At 39.9% G+C, this 18,263-nt stretch overlaps 1 protein-coding gene across 1 annotated transcript in view; it reads right to left on the reverse strand.

Annotated features, from left to right (window-relative positions):
* CFAP97D1 (CFAP97 domain containing 1) overlaps positions 1-18,263 on the reverse strand; it is a 662,361-nt gene that overhangs the window by 502,627 nt on the left and 141,471 nt on the right. The window contains exon 2 of the mRNA XM_086920478.1: positions 9,646-9,716. Within this exon, the coding sequence (XP_086776604.1) occupies positions 9,646-9,716 (71 nt within the window). The remainder of the gene's footprint in view (positions 1-9,645; positions 9,717-18,263) is intronic.

Below are 18,263 nucleotides of genomic sequence, written 5' to 3' on the forward strand. Positions count from 1 at the left end.
CAGGAGTAGGTTTGGGTTTTGGGGTACAGTGGTATTTTTAGGGTTCAGGGCTAGGTTTGGGTTTTGGGGTTCAGGGGTATTTTTAGCGTTCAGGGATAGATTTGGGTTTTGAGGTACAGGAGTATTTATAGGGTTCAGGGCTTGGTTTGGGTTTTGGGGAACAGGGGTATTGTTAGGGTTTAGGTTTTGGGGTACAGGGTATATTTATAGGGTTAAGATGGGTTAGTGTTTAAGGGTGTTGGGGTATTTTAAGGAGTAGGGGTGGGTTATGATTATGGGGTACAGGGGTATTTAAAAGGAGCAGGGTGGGATTAGCACAAGATATGAGACATGGCATGAAGGGCGGAACATACCACACGCCCCCAGCTTTTGTCACGCCCCGAAACCACACCCACAGCACAACGCAGACAAGCCCACAAGGGACTACTTTGCTGGCACGGTTCTTTTACCTTTTAAATGTATATGGTGGGCGTCTGCATAGCCTATGTCCTTCTGCTGCAACTGCCCTTTCCAACGCTGTATTGGGTGTTGTGATTGGTGATGTGGTTCCTGAGATTACCCGCCTCAAAGGTTTGGGCTCTCTCTTTATTATATTAGTATAGATATATCTGCTTTTTAAACACACAGCTTTTTGATATTCTAGTCTGCAATCATAAAATGGTTGTACAGTAGAAATAGATTTGGCCTTATAAGTATAGCCAGTGGTACGAACTTGAGGAATTAAAATTTCCGTTATCTAACAAATGTCCAAATTCAGTCTTTCGATATTTGGCTTTTGTTTACAGTACATCCATGGATTCTCTTAGAGAGTTGAAATTGTTTTTATAAAAGCCCTCCTGGCTATGATATTTTTTATACACACACGTTATTCATCTGTGTTTAAACATACAGACTTGGATACTTCGAGCGAGCAATTACAAGATGGTCGCCACTGTTTTGCTTGATGCTCTCTGGCGTTTACGATAACGGAAGTTGGTGAGTTCCCCTATTTTTAAGTAACTTTCTAATGAGGAATAGTTGTTGTTAAAGCTCGAAAGGGAAAAGATGGCCGAAATGTGCTCATGAACTTGTTGATTGGGTACTTGCGGAGTCACGTGATCCGTGATTTCCGCTACGCGGTATTTAAAAATGCGAGGTCAGTACGGTTTTGTTTGGCGAAACCTACATACTGATCGGATTGCGTGCGGTTATTATGCCGTTCTAAGGTGAGTTAGGGGACACTTTAGGATGTTAAATTGATTTACTATGCACCTGTTAGGTTTTATAAACGAACCTTAAAGTTGGTCTTGGTGTTTAATTAATTACATTTATTAATGGTTACAGCACAGGGTATTGGCTTATTACTTTGAACATTGTTATGTTTTTAATTTAAACAACATTAATACACTGCTCAGGACATACATCCTTGGTCATTGAGGATCTTTCCAACATTGTGGCTTCAAATACCGCTCCTGTTAGGTGGCATTTAATTATGTTTCACAAAGCTTGCGGAGTGTTTATCTAAAAACACATTGTACTATACTCACAGTTGTGGTGGTTGAGCGCTCCATCTTTCGCATTTTTATGTATTTTTATATGGAATCTCCGAAATTGATGTAACTTAGGCATTTCTTGATAGTGCGTGACAAGGCAAAAATGGCCGCTGTGCTCGCTTAATCATTATGGGCGGGGTCTTTGTTAACCCCTTGTGTGCTCATGACGGAGCCGCTCCATCATGAGCATCGGCTGAGCTGTGTTCATGACGGAGCGGTTCCGTCAAGGCCCGCTCGGCGCGCCTGCGCGGCGCGAATTTCGCACCTGCGCGGCCCGTTCTATTGAGCGGGCGCGTTCGTGACGGAACCGCTCCGTCACGAGCACAGCTCAACCGTGGCTCGTGATGGAGCGGCTCCGTCACGAGCATGCGAGCGCTGCTTGACCCCCCCCCCGCCCCCTTAGCGCTGCGGCGGAATTCCCGCCGCGGCGAAGGGGTTAATGCAAGCTTTGTTTACAATCATTATGGGAGACTTATGAGCACGCAACGGGAAAATTAGGCGTAATCCGTGATGGGTGCATCATGGGATCGGACGATAATTGTAGTGATCGGCGGATTTAAATCTTCTGTGCTCGTTGTGATTACCGAGCTTAGTGCACAACTGCAGTGTTATATGAAATAATCCATGCATGGCTACTCTACTAGCAGGTTATTTCTCCTTTCAAGACGCAAATGTCTTGGTCTCAACTTTGTTGTTTAGAAATTGATTATGCAATTAAAAGATAGGGCGCTCTATGAATAGACTATTTCTCTTTCTAAGATGCAAATGTTTCTGGGTTTAACCTATTTTTTAGGAATTCGAGTATGCAATGGACTGTTAGAATACTATGATTAACATATACACAGAGATGTGCCTTTATGATGAAATGTATACTCAATAACAGATAGACACCATTGTTTTGTACTCTTGTGGTTTTCCTGCTTTTTCCACAGGGGACTTTTTGTTCATAAATTATATGTTCACCAATAGTTGTTTATATGTTATCTCTGATCTGTACTGTTTGGGAACTTTTATAAGGAATATTAATCCCTAATGTACTATTTATCATTACAGACTGTTAGAATACTGTATTGAGTGTTTAACTCATACTGCTTTTTGAAATACTACGCGATGCCTGAAGAACATAACATATGTTATATACTTTAAGGTATTGTTTTTACTGTGTTATTTATACTTATGTGGTGTTTCATGTACATATGTATAGGGTTGGAGTGTTTTCACTTCCTGTGTTAGTTTAAAGGTGTAAAGCGTAATTTTTATAACAATAGGAGGATGTGGGTATATGTGATTTGATTTTCTAATCAGTTGTATTTTTATTTTAAATCGTGCACTGTTTTGAGATTTTGTATATATTTGTTCATTTCATATATAATTTTTTTGTAAATAATGGTAATTTTGTATGAGAAATCTTTTTAAACATGAATGATGCTGATGTTTGTGTATTCAATGTGGGATAATGAGGTTAGACTCCATCGTTTTAAATATGTACTTGTATATTTACTTGAATAGCCCTGAAGAAGTCTCCTAATGAGACGAAACGCGTTGGCTATGAGGAATCCGTCTGTGAAAGAAGATTCTGTTTTGTGAATAATAAATAGAATTTTGGAACTAGAAATGCATTTATCGAATTTGGATGCCTTTTTCATTTATATGCAATCATTTTCTCAATACTTATTTGAAGTGGACTGTGATAAGAAGTATTGGTAATCTGTCTATAGAGTGCTGAAACCTTCTTGCTGTTGTATCAAATTTGTAGGATTAGTTCCCATACTGTGGTGAGTATAGGGGGAAGTACTCCTTGGTTTCGTGCACCTTCAATTAAATGAGGAACACTATTCACGTGTTGGGTGCAGATTCTATTAGCCTCTGCCCTCTGTTCTGTTGCTTGTATCAATGTATTGTGTTGCATGTCCTCCCTCCCCCTGAGGTGCGTCGTGCCCCACTCTCCCAGCAGCAATAAAAAAAAAACACTATTATGAGGCCAGTGTTGAGCATATGTAGCTTTTTTCTTTTTACATTTTTAAACTTTCAGCGATACTGCGTGGCACCAATTTCCTGGTTTCAGATTTTTTTTAAATAACTCGGCCACCTCCCTTACTAAACTCCCCTTTGTACCTGGCTTTGAAGTTCTCTACTTTTTGAAAGTCACCACTTCCCAGAATTGTTTAACCCCTTGTGGGCTGATGACGGAACCGCTCCGTCATCAGCTGCGGTGGCGCTGTGCTGATGACGGAGCAGTTCCGTCATGGCCCGCCCGCCGCTCATGCGCGGCGTGAATTCCGTGCATGCGCTGAGCGTTCTATTGAGTGGGTGGGGCCATTACGGAAGCGCTCCGTCATAAGCACAGCGCAACCGACGCTGGTGTCGGAGCGGTTCCGTCACCAGCATGCGCCCGCCGCTCTTCCGCCTCGCCCCCTCAGCACTGTGGCGGAATAGCCGCCGCAGTGAAGGAGTTAAAAAGAATTGTTTAAAAAAATGTTTACAATTGTTTAAAAAATAGATTCTTTAAACTCCGTAGTAGTGTTGCCTTTGAAGCCTACACACACCAAACCAGTGTGATGAATCATTTCTAGATTACACATCACCACCTTTTAGGAATCTTAAAAAAATAAAAACCTGGGGTCCTCAAAATTCTCCTTTCATGGCTGCCTTTTGGAGATGTCACATCATATTTACAGTAAAATTCACTAACTCCATTAAAAAAAATATTTTGTGACATTACCCCAAAAAGAACCCTTTGCATTTGAGGCCAAGGAAATTCAAACAAATGTGATGGGTTATACCTAGTGTAAAATACACCTATTTCCAGTTTTTTTTCATAAACGGATTTCTTCAATGTTTTTTTGTGCTAAATCTTAACCTCCCTTTTTATTTTACTTTAATTCCTTTAATTCCGATGCACTTTGGACAATATTATAAGTCTTATGCACTTTAGACAATATTAGAAATGACTTTAAACAAGCAATGGCAAAGTCAGTTGATCTGGCTTTCACAATGGATAGTTTTTATTTTTTACTTCGGGCCTGTTACTGTTTTAATGTTGATGCTTTTCAAATAACACACCTTTCAGTTGTACCTTACATTTTACTATTATTAATTTAAAGGAAACAAGAATAAATTACTATGTAAGCAGGCACTCAAATCACAGGCAGCCACAATATTATAATGTCCAATTATAAATATATATATATTATATACAGGACAATATGCAGGTTAATTCCTGTTAATAGGAAATAACTGATTTAACTGCTACAAGTTCATTGAGTGATTATCCATACCAGAAACACCTAAATACAGACATGCACTCACAGTACAGATTCTTGTGTTTAGAAGCATGTTTTCAGACATCCACGCTTTTGATTAAATAGATAAAAGAGGTCCTGTCAAGATAGCTACAATATAAGTAAAATGCAATTAAATGACTGCTCTGCAGAATATAGGCCAGAACAAAACATCAATTTGTGGATGTAAAGCAAATACAGCAGTGAGCAAACATGACTGCTTAATGGGGAAGACTCTGGAGCATATTTATCGCTCAGTAGGCCCACCCTCTTAAGACCTCCCTGCTTTTTCAACAGGGGTTTTTTGGCAAAATTGCTTCCACCTATAGAAACACTTCCTGAAATAATGCACTCCCAGCAGGGAAGCCATGTCATTGCAGCCCTTTTGGTATTTGTTTTTTTTAAGAACCAATCTACAAAAAGGAAGTTTGTTTCTGAAAAGCAAATATTCTAATACAGTGGGAGCTTTCTCCCAGGTCATGGGAGACATTTTGGCATTTTTCATGTTTGCAATCATTGTGCCATGCATGGCTGTTGCAAACAAGAAAATACAGTATTGGAAGGTGATGTCCTCCCATGCTTAGGGCAGCCTTTCTGAGACTGTTGAGTTGGTGGACCTGTGTCAGCAGGCTGTCAGATGATTTTTCTCATAGTTTTTTTTAAACAAATGTTATTGGGTTTTACAAGTTACACAATGTCATGTAGTTATGTACACATATGATATAAGAAAGCATATTTTGTGACACTTGATAATATCTCACTATGCACTTTTACTCATAATAGCCTATAGGTGAAAGTCTGCATCTAGAACAGCAGTAAGATAACAGTAAAAAATAACATATCTGTTCATTTGCAGTTTAGTCTGAGTTCCCAACCAAGTTTAATAAAGTACCAGTTAAATGTAACGGGTGCAACAAACTCTTAAGAGACCTACTTAGGCGGTACCTCTCAGACACTGGGGGTGTCAATGGGTACCCATCTTTTCATTTCATGGCAGGGTTTTCAGATAGTTAAAGGGCTTCTCATTTCGAATCTCAGTGGTTTCCCCACCACTAGAAGGAGGATGCGAGAGGTTGACATAAGGAAAATACGTTGATTTTGTTTAGATGCCCTGTTGCAGCCAAGTTCTACATCAGGCCCACAATGTTAACCAACACAAACAAGAGACTGCATGTCTGACTGAATGGGTAAAAAACTGAGGTGTTGCTCTTTGGGATGCAAGCCTCGATTTGGAATGCCAACTGGTGGTCGTACATGTTAGGTACACTCCCTACTCCAGAGGAGAAGGTCAAAAAGCTTGGAGTGAATCTAGATAGCAAACTCTCACTCAATGGGCATGCCAATCATACAGTTGCGACCTATTTTTGGCTTATAAGGAAGTTTCAGAAAATGTTCTATTTTTCAGGACAGAAAAAGGTGGCCCTGGCATTGGCCATGTCCAGAATGGATTATTGTAATGCCCTATTGCTGGACTCAAATATTAGTACCCAGGCCAAACTGCAGGTAGCAAAGAACGCTCTTGTTAAGGCACTTCTGCACATTCTAAAGCGCCAATCAGCGACCGCTGGGTTCCAGGAGCTGCACTTGCTCCCCATCTGTAAGATGGTACAAAGCAGGCAATTACTTTGCATGCCTTTGACATGCATTTTTTAGCACGCATGTTTTTAACGTGAATATGCATTTAAACCGCATGCCAATGCCATGCATTGTTTTTATATTTAAAAGCAATATATTTGTGGGTGAGACCCCCCCCCAAGCTACCTTAAATGCTTGGTACTGGCAATCTTTGTAAATGCATATTTGCTGTTCAAATATGCGTGCTGAAAAGTGCGTGGTAAAGGCACAACGAGGTAAAAACCTTGTTTTAAAGGCTATTTCCCATCTGTAAGCGAATCAGGTTTAAGACTATCTACATCGTACACAAGGTTTTCCATCATGCAATTTCAGCTCGTATCAGGGATATGTTCCACCGGGTAAATGGTCAAAATATTGATTCCAAAATATAGACTAACCTAAATATCGACTCCAAAATATAGAATGGACAAAATATCGAATGGACAGAATATAGACATGTAAATGTAAATGTAAATGTAGTTCATTTATATAGCGCTGTATCACCGACCGGTTTCTAAGCGCTTGCTTAGGGAACCCGTCCTGGTATTCCCCTGTTAGATAACCCATTACTGGGTATCCCCAAGGTGAAAGCCAGGCATCCCGCTGCGAGGGGCCGTCGTGGAGATTAAGCAAGCTATTGCCCAGAGTTGCAGAGTGGGACTCCATGATTGGAATAGGCACCGAGGCGAGAATTGTAAGGTCCGGGGGAATTTGAGCCCAAGACCCGCCGAGGCGGGGAATTGAACCCTGGTCCCGGGCCAGACCTCTGCATCAGGGTCTGCTGCTCCAACCACTTGAGCCACACTTCTCCACAAAAATATTGTTTTGAAGGTAAGTAATGTAATATCGATTTTAAAAATATAGACAGTCAAAATATCGAAGTACATAATATAGTTTATTAAAAATATTGAATTTTTACTAATATCGATTTTTTAAAGTGTTTTGCATGTTAGTATATGTGTCAAAAGTGTATATATTTTTGTAATTTATTTTAAGTAATTCATTTTATGTTATTTATTTTTGCCTAATTTAATTCTGTAGTGGGTTGTGGGTTGATAGGGGAATAGTGTGGGAAGTAATTTATTCATAATTAATTCAATATGTTAATTAATTAATTGGTATTTATTTAGAATACATTGTTAATTAATTTTTAATTGGAAATTAATTAATTCTTAATTGATAATTAATTTGTATTAATTGATTAATTGATAATTATGTGAATTAAATTAATTTTTGTTTTGTAGCAGGTTGTGGGTTTATAGGGGAATAGGGTGGGAAGTAATTTTATTATAATTAATTAAATATGTTAATTAATTTATTGGTATTTATTTTGAATACATTGTTAATTAATTTTTAATTGATAATTAATTCATTCTTAATTGATAATTAATTTTTATTAATTGATTAATTGATAATTATGTGAATGATATTAATTTATTTTAACTAGAGTGGGAATAGTAAATTTTACCCCTATGCTATCCAATGCTTTCCCTTCTGTTGCACTCTCTGGAGTGGAAATAGTAATTTTTACCCCTACGCTATCCAACGCTTTCCCTACTGTTGCACTCTCTGGAGTGGGAATAGTAATGTTTACCCCTACGCTATCCAACGCTTTCCCTACTATTGCACTCTCTGGAGTGGGAATAGTAATTTTTACCCCTATGCTATCCAACGCTTTCCCTACTGTTGCACTCTCTAGAGTGGGAATAGTAATTTTTACCCCTACACTATCCAATGCTTTCCCTACTGTTGCACTCACTGGAGTGGGAATAGTAATTTTTACCCCTATGCTATCCAAAGTTTTCCCTACTTTTGCACTCTCTGGAGTGGTAATAGTAAGCTTTACCCCTACGCTATCCAACGCATTCCCTACTGTTGCACTTACGGGAGTGGGAATAGTAATTTTTACCCCTACGCTATCCAACGCTTTCCCTACTGTTGCCCCCTCTGGAGTGGGAATAGTAATTTTTACCCCTACGCTATCCAATGTTTTCCCTACTGTTGCACTTACTGGCGTGGGAATAGTAATTTTTACCCCTACGCTATCCAACGCTTTCCCTACTGTTGCACTCTCTGGATTGGGAATAGTAATTTTTACCCCGACACTATCCAATGCTTTCCCTACTGTTGCACTCACTGGAGTGGGAATAGTAATTTTTACCCCTACGCTATCCAACGCTTTCCCTACTGTTGCACTCTCTGGATTGGGAATAGTAATTTTTAACCCTACGCTATCCAACGCTTTCCCTACTGCTGCACTCTCTGGAGTGGGAATAGTAATTTTTACCCCTACGCTATCCTACGGTAATAATATTGTGTATTTTTTATTAATATCATGTTAATATATATACATATATGTTTTACCAGATATGATTGTATATTTTTTTTATAGGTTAAATTAGTTGTTTAATAATTGTAAGGTAATTTAAGTATTTTAAGTATATTTTAGCTATTTATTTTTAATATTCTTTTAATTGTACATTATTTTTAAGAAATTCGATATTTTTACAAAGTATATATATATATACAAACGATATTTTGGGTTCGATATTTTGGTATTTACCTGCTTGTAGATAGGAATTCGATATTTTGTCGGTCGATATTTTGGATTCTATATTTTGGGTAGTCTATATTTTGTCCCTCGATATTTAGTCAGTTATCTGTTCCACCGGTATACCCCAGGCAGAAATCTGTGTTTAGGGCATCCTAAACTTGTTACCATACCTAGAAATCAAAAGAAGAAATTGGGGGGTGGGGAAGAGCCTTTTCGGTGGCTATAGCCAGACTCTAGAACTCCCTCCCCCAGTCTCTGATGGGGTTCAATAGACACTTGCCTTTTAGAAAGGCACTTAAGACCTTTCTGTATACTACTTAGTCAGCCTCCACTGTTTGGTAATTGGTTGAGCTGCAGCTGTTCTGTAGCAATCTGACGTTATTATAGTGCCTTGATGCCTACACGTAATTGCTGCGCTCTATAAATTTGAATCAAATCTTTGCCAATACGTTTGAATACCCATATGTACACTTTTAGGCAAATACTGCAACTGAGCAAAAAATGCTCAAAGCCTTGTGCTGATACCTATAGATAGCATATGCTGCGTGTAAATTAGAGATGGATGTATTTGTATCCCTCTCATGTAATAAATAAAAAAGCCTTATGCATCTGACAAACATGGCATTTTTGATTATATACCTCCTTTTTTATCAACAACACATACCTGAAGTTTTTTCATCTGGACATGATGGTGAAGAAACACCTTCGGGGGTTTATTATCAACCTCAGGTTTTGCTAGGGAAGAAGAAAAAATTAGAAATAAACATATATTTCTTTATTTCTTTTGTGTTTTTCAGTCCAAGTACAACATTTTTCCCCAGTTTTCGTCACTTGCAATCAGTACGTTGAAAAAAGATTGAGCTATTGGTAGTGACCGCAATACACTTCTGAGCTGTAGGCAGAGGGTAACATTTTGCAAAAAATATTGTTACAAAAATAGGAAGGTTTTCCTATTGCAGTTTTGGCACATCATTTGTCCTTTATCAAACTACAGTTTTTCTTCTTTTGCATCTATAAAGACATTAATACAATTTATTCTCAATATATTAGGTTGCCACATAGAAGGTGTGAGTAGGTGCCATTCACCAGTTTTTTACTTCTATTTGCAGCCCTGCACTTCAATTTGTAATTGAAAAAACACAAATCTCAGCGCACACAGGAAAAACAGGACAAGGGGCGTCGCTTAGTCAATAATGTTAGAGGGGTGCAAGTCTAAGATTTACCAACAAGCAACGAGGTGTACCCAACTAGTAAGGATAGGACAGGCTGGGGCTATGGGTTAGTGGCGATGGACAGCTTAAGGGCTTTAGTTTTCAACTATGTGAGAAAAGAAGGCCAGTCAGCATTGGGTCTCATTGAGATAGTCTGGACTATGTTATCCACTCAAGCCAGGTTCTTCCACACAGCAATGTAGAGCAGGGAGGCCATAGAGTGCAATCTAGAATAAGTCCACAACTGGCATCAGTAGACCGGGCTTGTGGATGGCAGTTGAGTGCAGGAGCCCAGCACTAGACCATGCTTGAAGAAGAGAGAATTCAAAGAAAGCAAGCTAGGTGAAATCTGCAAACAATGAATATTGCAAAATACCTAGTAGTGTGTAATGACATAAGGCACCTCATACTTCAAGAATGAACATTTGGAACTACGTGAAGTATAAAATTCATGCACACGGTGGTGATCCACAGAGCAAGGAACCAGTGACTCCTTTTTTTCTGTTTTAATAGAAAATATAGAAATAGTATCACAAATTTAAAGATATGAATAGCTGTGTATTCATGTGCGGGAGGACATTGCAATTTGTTTTATTCTACTGGGACGTACAATTGTCGCTTGCTCAAATGGTGGTTACGTTTTGAGTACCTTTCCTAATTATATGGATTCAATGCCATTCCAAGTATTTTGTGGATGTAGTAGGTTTAGTCTAACTTTTTCACAGTGGATATTTAAATTAATGATAAGTTATTATTTGTCAGTACAATTCGAAAGGATGTACCCCTGAGCGAGAAACACTTGAACTGCATTGGGCACATCATGGTGAAATGGACTGTGTCTAATGTGCACTGTTGCTGTAGGTTGATGTGTAAGTGTGGCTTGTGCTGGTTGCTCTACTGATACAGCAAACACGGAACCACCTGGATGTTTGTCTCCTCACCCACTCGCATGTGACAGAACACCTTGAAACGATGACTTAAAGGGAGATAATGATAGAAAGGGTCGATGGAAACAGGCCAGCTAGGAAGACGATGGGAGACACTGAGCTCTAGTCAACACCCCCGCCAGCACCCACTGCGCAGCAGGAAGTGGGGACAAAAGCTACTAACAAATATCAGTAACAAAAGGCCTGAGTTAGGAGTTTGGCAGATGGGTCACTCCGACACAAATGTGACAGATATCCTATCAGCCATATTACAAGTGCCAATGGCTAAAATACACTTGAAATTTAGCAGACGGATATTCATTTAATTTGTGACAGAGTATCCCATCCGCCAAACTCTAAATCAGGCCCAAAAACATTGAACGCGCTAATCTATTTCAGACTACAACTATCTAACCTAACATTAGATTACAGTGCAGGTGTATTAACCATCCAAGCTATTTCTAAAGGACTGAAATAGTGACCTTGGTCTGGTCAGTATAGTTATGCCAAGTCAGATACAAAAACATGAAAATCAGCACAATCTAACATGTTTCCTCTTTGACCTATAGACATAAAGCAGCAAGAAGAAAATACATCACAAGTATTTTAGAGCGGTCTATATAGCTCCTAAATATTTTTTATTGAAAAGACAATACACAACTTTACACGTGCTGCTATTCAGGTCCCACCCCCTTACTATTCCATACCCTCAGAATACACAGATATAGTCTGCAGTTTTCGCTGACAAAGGTAGAAACTCGTCCTGTTAGTCTTCATGGAAGATGGTGGGGCACTCACTGGTTGCTTATAGTCATGGTTACAGCCCACAGCCAGATTCACCCTATAGCACCAGCACCAACGAAGGTATGCAACAGTGATTGTGATGAATGATTCTGGAACATGAGAAGGGCTGATTCAGTACAAGCTTCTCTCCCTCACAGAATAGGCAGAGCACACAGTGATGGATTAAACCCAGATCAGTTGACTGGGGGTGAGTGTTTGTATTGTCAACGCTCCGTCCATCATCACCTTTGGTTTTTCTCCCTCACAGAATAGGCACAGCCAAGCATTAGCAATGTAAGGCTTCCCTTCCACAAGGCGGTACAAAAGGGGGTGGTGATAGACGGAGCATCTGAATCAATCAAACACTCACACCCAGTCAAAAGATCTAGGTTTAATCCATCACCATTCTTTAGCCCACTCTGCCACCCCAGTTGAGACATGGCTATATGCAAATCAGTCTGACCCTGTGCCTCATGGGAACAGTCCAGCCCGAGCTGGCAAGCCATGTCTTCCCTGGATCGGAAACAAGCTTCCGAGGACCGGTTTCTGGCATTCCAGCCGTCTTCAGCCCGGCTTGCTTGAATCCAGTGGCAAAGTGAGCAAGGGACTCACGTCTGAGCATACCCTGCCACACTTATGGCGGGCAAAAGCGGTACAAAAGGGGGTGGTGATGGATGGAGCATCTGAATCAATCTGGTCCAGGAAAGACATGGCTTGACAGTTCGGGCTGGACTGTTCCCATGAGGCACAGGGTCAAGGCTGATTTGCATATGGCCATGTCTGAACTGGGGTGGTGTGGAGTGCAAATAAACAATGGATCTATGCCCAGATCTCTGTACTGAGGTGAATGTATGACATTGTTCTGCATTCTGTCCATCAATTGCTGTTTTTGCATTTGTCACCCCGAGTGGGATGGGTATGCTCAGACGTGAGTCCCATGCCCTCCACACCACTGGAGTCAGGCTATCCTGGCTGAAGACGGCTGCCAGAAACCGGTCCTAGGATGCTTGATTCTGGTCCAGGAAAGACATGGCTTGGCAGTTCGGGCTGGACTGTTCCCATGAGGCACAGGGTCAAGGCTGATTTGCATATGGCCATGTCTGAACTGGGGTGTTGTGGAGTGCAAAAAAACGATGGATTTAGGCCCAGATCTCTGTACTGGGGTGAATGTATGACATTGTTCTGCATTCTGTTCATCAATTGTTGTTTTTCCATTCCCCAAGGAACAGGTTCATCCTGGAGAGAAGTGAAGCTTTCCTCCTTAATAGAAAAGGTACAACATTGTAATAGCAGTGAGACCTTTCTTAACTGACATTCCAGGAGAAGAACCCATTTCCCCCTTTCACAGCAGGTAAAGTTCAGGAAGTATCCGTGAAACCTCCTCTCTGAAATAAAAGATGCGCCACATTATGCAGCAGCAGTAGTACTAACACTCTTGCATATATGGTGCATACATTTCAGTTTGTTTGTTTGTATTCGTAAGTGCACGGATTGTTGAGCCAGCAAAGTGGTCAACTATGGATGGTAAAGTATAAACATCTGGCATTACAGAGCCAAAATTCCCCAACAGGTGAACTTGTCATGTTATGTTATGTTATGTTATGTTATGTTATGTTATGTTATGTTATGTTATGTTATGTTATGTTATGTTATGTTATGTTATGTTATGTTATGTAGGCTTGAATGGCTGTATACATACATTAGAAAATGGATGGAGTAGTAGATGATGTTGTAAGTTTGTTGTACAGTTGGGTGAGTGGGAACCTGGATGGCTTGGGAATTTATCTTTTGATGAATGCTTCATTTGTGTGGGCAGATGGATGAGCAGATGAATGAAAGTGAACAAAGCTGGATTTTGTTAGGACCTGACAAAACCAGGTAAAATCGCTGGAATGCAGTTCTTAACTCTGATACTTTTCATGTACGAGGAAATTCGGGTTTTTTATTTTCCTTCAGTGCGGTCAATATTTTGACAGTTGTGTACCTCCTTCACACACTTTTAAATACAATCACAGTTACAGCTGGAACATGTGATCGTCGCTGTGCACTCACTGCATAGAGGCCAAGGATTGCATGAAGTCTGAACACCTTTATTACCGGTTGAGAGGCACTCTGAGAAATTCGGACAACCTTCGCACTCTTCTCCAGAGCCCCCAGCCATCACCCAACATGAATAACTCACCCACAACCAGAACTCACCCAGACACCTAGAGGCGGCTCACTCATGTAAAAGAGTCATATGTTGTATGGAAAAGCTAAATAAACAAAATATATGGAGACATCAATTACTCTATTCAAGCATTGAGTTTTTCTCTGAAGGACCTGAATTTAGAACCCAATAGGGATCTATTTCAAAGACAGTTTTTTATTACTGCCACTGCTGAGACCTGGCAGGGCCCGTCCCACTTAATGTCCTGCAGGCAGCACACTGATTTGAAGTGAGTGACAGGCAGGGGACCAATCAGATTCCTGCCCTCCGCTATCCCTGAGCATCACAGAAATCCCAAGCCTAGTCTTATAGAAAGGCAAGGTGCCTTGCTGTGACTCATCTAGTGTTCCTCTTGAACCCTTGAGCCCTTGAGCCCAAAACAAGGTCATCTTTCATGTGGCTTCTGTCTGCCCCTGTGCCAAGAATGAACGACAAAGCAGTGACTGTTGCTGTAAAATGCTTAAGGGAAAGAGATACCTATTTATTAGCTGAATTACATAATGTGAAACCAGAAAATCCATGATCAATCCCAGCTTCCCTGCTTGAACAAAGTATGTGACTGCAGGAAAATATTTTACTTCACAGAGTCTACTTTTTCTTCAATATCACTTACATGATAACCTTCAAATGAGTGAGTTCAGAAAATGTGTGGCACAAAAACCTCCGGAGTTTGATTTAACAGGTTCTAACTTTGCTCCATCTATAATAAGAATGCAGGTCACATATAAGGTACACATGACAACTGACTTGCCTCTAAGTTTACTACTGGCATTGTCATCAGGAAGGGGTTTGGAGGGCATAAATGTATCTACATTTATGATTCTAAATGATCACTTTCAATAAATGGCTTTCAATGCATTGATATAACCTGATGAACTAAGAAGAAACTCTTCCGATTGTTAAAAAAAGACATTTAGAATTTTTGAAGAAACCATCATATTTTTAGATGTTGTTTCTTGTATGATTTACATGACAAATATTTTCATAGTTCGGCACATGCATTTACTCTTAGAGTCAAGCAGGAGCAGCCCATGCAGGTCAGAGGGGGCAGGGTGGGGCTGGGAGTCGACAGCAGACGAAGTAAAGTTATATTAAAAAACAAAACACTTACCTTGTGCTCGCCGCATAGCCGACTATTCGAACCATAAAAGTTTAGGCGCAGCAGAGCAGAACAAGCTTCTGTTACTATTGTCAGGTCAATATTATGTTTATTAGTAGAGCATATAAACATAAACCACAATAAATGTCAACATGATAAAAAAAATCCTTTAACGAGAAAACGCTTCATCTCCCTTACGGAATCATAAAATGTGTAGCAATCAAATGTAATTAATAATAGACCAGCACAAGTTATTCTGCAAATAGGAAGCCATTCTTCAATATATTAACCTTTAAATCTAAATTACAATCAAGTGTGATATCTCCCTCTCCCTCTCCCTCTCTCTCTCTCTCGCTCACACACACACACACAACCACACACACACACACACACACACACACACACACGCACACGCACACACACACACAACCACACACACACACACACACACACGCACACGCACACGCACACACACACACACACACACACACACACACAAAGTTGCACCACATCTTTCATAACATACATAACTTGATACCACCTGGGAAACTTGCCAAACCAAAAGGAGAATGCCACAACTTTTGCTGTTTCTAAGCACTGTAACAGGTGTTTCTATAACCCCCAATTCACATATTGGCAGATCATTAAATATCTCATACATTCTTGAAGAGCAGAGATCAGTGACTTGAGTTCTGCCAGTGCCAAACACTTAAACTACCAGCCTCAGTTCCATCACAGCTCTGGGCCCCATCCCGCTCTAGGCTCGTCTGTCTCAAGACCAAGTGTCACCAGTAAACAATCAAACACAAGGCAGAAGGGGTGGCTGTAAAATCCACTCTAAGCGATCCTCAATAGTTACTGGCCAAAATGTATGTACTGTATGTACTCCTTTTTCACTGTGCACTGCCAGTGAAGTGCCAGCATTACCTTCTGACCATCACACTTCAACAAGCGCATCATCTTAACTATTGCAGATCAACCCAAGCTGTAGAGATTATTTAGAGACTATTTCCTGGAAGTGCCAGTTTTAAAATTTTATAATAGACTGAATTGCTAAAGACTTTTGCTGTGCTAAACAAAAACAGGCTGAGAGCACCACCAAATGGTGTATGCCAGTAGATGAGCATCAGTTTTAAAAATAAGTGCCTGTGCCAAGCACCCGGAAACACCGGCACAAACTAAGCATTCTTTTGCAGTATCTTCTAACTCATGACAAAGCTGAAGATGATAAGAAAGGCTACAAGTGAGACAACATTAAAACAATGGGGTTGACCCAGTGAGTCAAAGGACCTGGGTAACAATTTATATATAGAAACAAAGCGGTCCTTGACAACTCAAAAAACCAATTAATGTAAATCTTATTTTTAGGATAAACAGATTAAATCTGTAGCTGGGGAGAGGAGATGTATTATTTGCAAAAAACGGTATTAATGCAACAAAACCAACACAAGCAAATCAAAAGAACAGTTCTACTTGATCTCTCTTTTATATAACAAATTTATTTACATGTTCCTAAAATAATTGATCAAAAGAGAAAACTTCAAGATGCAGTAGGCAAAAGAAAAGGGGGTGCTCAAGTGAATTGAAGAGAGAAAATAGCTCAAAGGACAAATTTAAGATAATTATGTACAACTAAAAATACAAATTTTCCAGTTGAACAACCAAAAGCCTACCCATACACTTATATATACATAATTTTACCATACCCAAGGGGGGGACAAGGGCAGGGAAAATTAAAGGTGTAGGCCTCAAAATGATGGGGGCATAATCGTCGACGTTTCGACCCTAGTGCAAAAAAGGGGATATTCACGGCCTCTGCTCCGGGTCTTCTTCAGAACTGGGGTCAGAAGGGAAGGGGTCACGTCAATGCGACTGGACGGGCCACCTATTAATGATGTGTCAATGAATATCCAAGGATGGATTGATAATTGGATGCACAATCGCTCATAGACCGTCATAAAAGAACTCGGTAAAGGCAAACAAAGCCTGATAGCTGGAAGGGTCCTGAATCGTATTACTCTGCTTAACGATTATTCCAACCGACCACCGAGAGAAGGGGTTCGAAAAATGACAAACTCGAGCATCGTCTTGCCGAGGTTTCCAAAATAAGGAGGCGTGTCCTGTGTTACACGCAACATAAAGTCTGGAATAATCGTTAAGCAGAGTAATACGATTCAGGACCCTTCCAAAACAAGGAGTCATGTCCTGTGTTACACGCAACGTAAAGTCTGGAATAATCGTTAAGCAGAGTAATACGATTCAGGACCTTTCCTGTTTGTGTTGGTTTTGTTGCATTAATACTGTTTTTTGCAAATAATACATCTCCTCTCCCCAGCTACAGATTTAATCTGTTTATCCTAAAAATAAGATTTACATTAATTGGTTTTTTGAGTTGTGTCAAGGACCGCTTTGTTTCTATATACAAGTGAGACAAAGCAGGCTACATTCATTTATGGCTTAAAATCGGCCCAAAAAACTACGTCTCCAGCCTCATCAAGGAGGCACCTTATGGCACTAAATAAATCTTGTCCATCTTGAGCGACAGAGGCTTGCAAATGATCTTAAATCAAAATGTACTAATAGTAAAGAATAATTTAGGTCAATAATGTAGTTCATTGTCCAATATGTGGTCTACATAAATTAATACATGGCAACATAACTACTATTGTTTTATTTAAATCTCCTTTTTTCTCTCCATATGATTTTTCAATGCATCTATCATTGCATTATACACTAGAGCAACCAATAAAAGATGACAATCTGGGTTAAAAATAATTCAGGTTCACAGTGCTTGTCTGTGTTTTGTGGCACTGTATCCTCTTCAGATGAACACACACTTTTTCATGCAATACTAAGAAAAGTAAATAATGTTTCCCTGGCATATCACAACTGAGCCCTAATACAGGTGGTATTTAAAACCGAAATTTGTCTATGAGTTATTACACTAATCATGCATTTATTATGGAACGTCAGCCGTGTCAATTATTGTGATGTCATCAGGGTATGGTGACCACAAGACCTAAACATCGACCTTCTCTTCTATTCCGGAGAAAT

This window comes from Lissotriton vulgaris, chromosome 5, assembly GCF_964263255.1.
Source record: "Lissotriton vulgaris chromosome 5, aLisVul1.2, whole genome shotgun sequence".
Taxonomy (NCBI): domain Eukaryota; kingdom Metazoa; phylum Chordata; class Amphibia; order Caudata; family Salamandridae; genus Lissotriton; species Lissotriton vulgaris.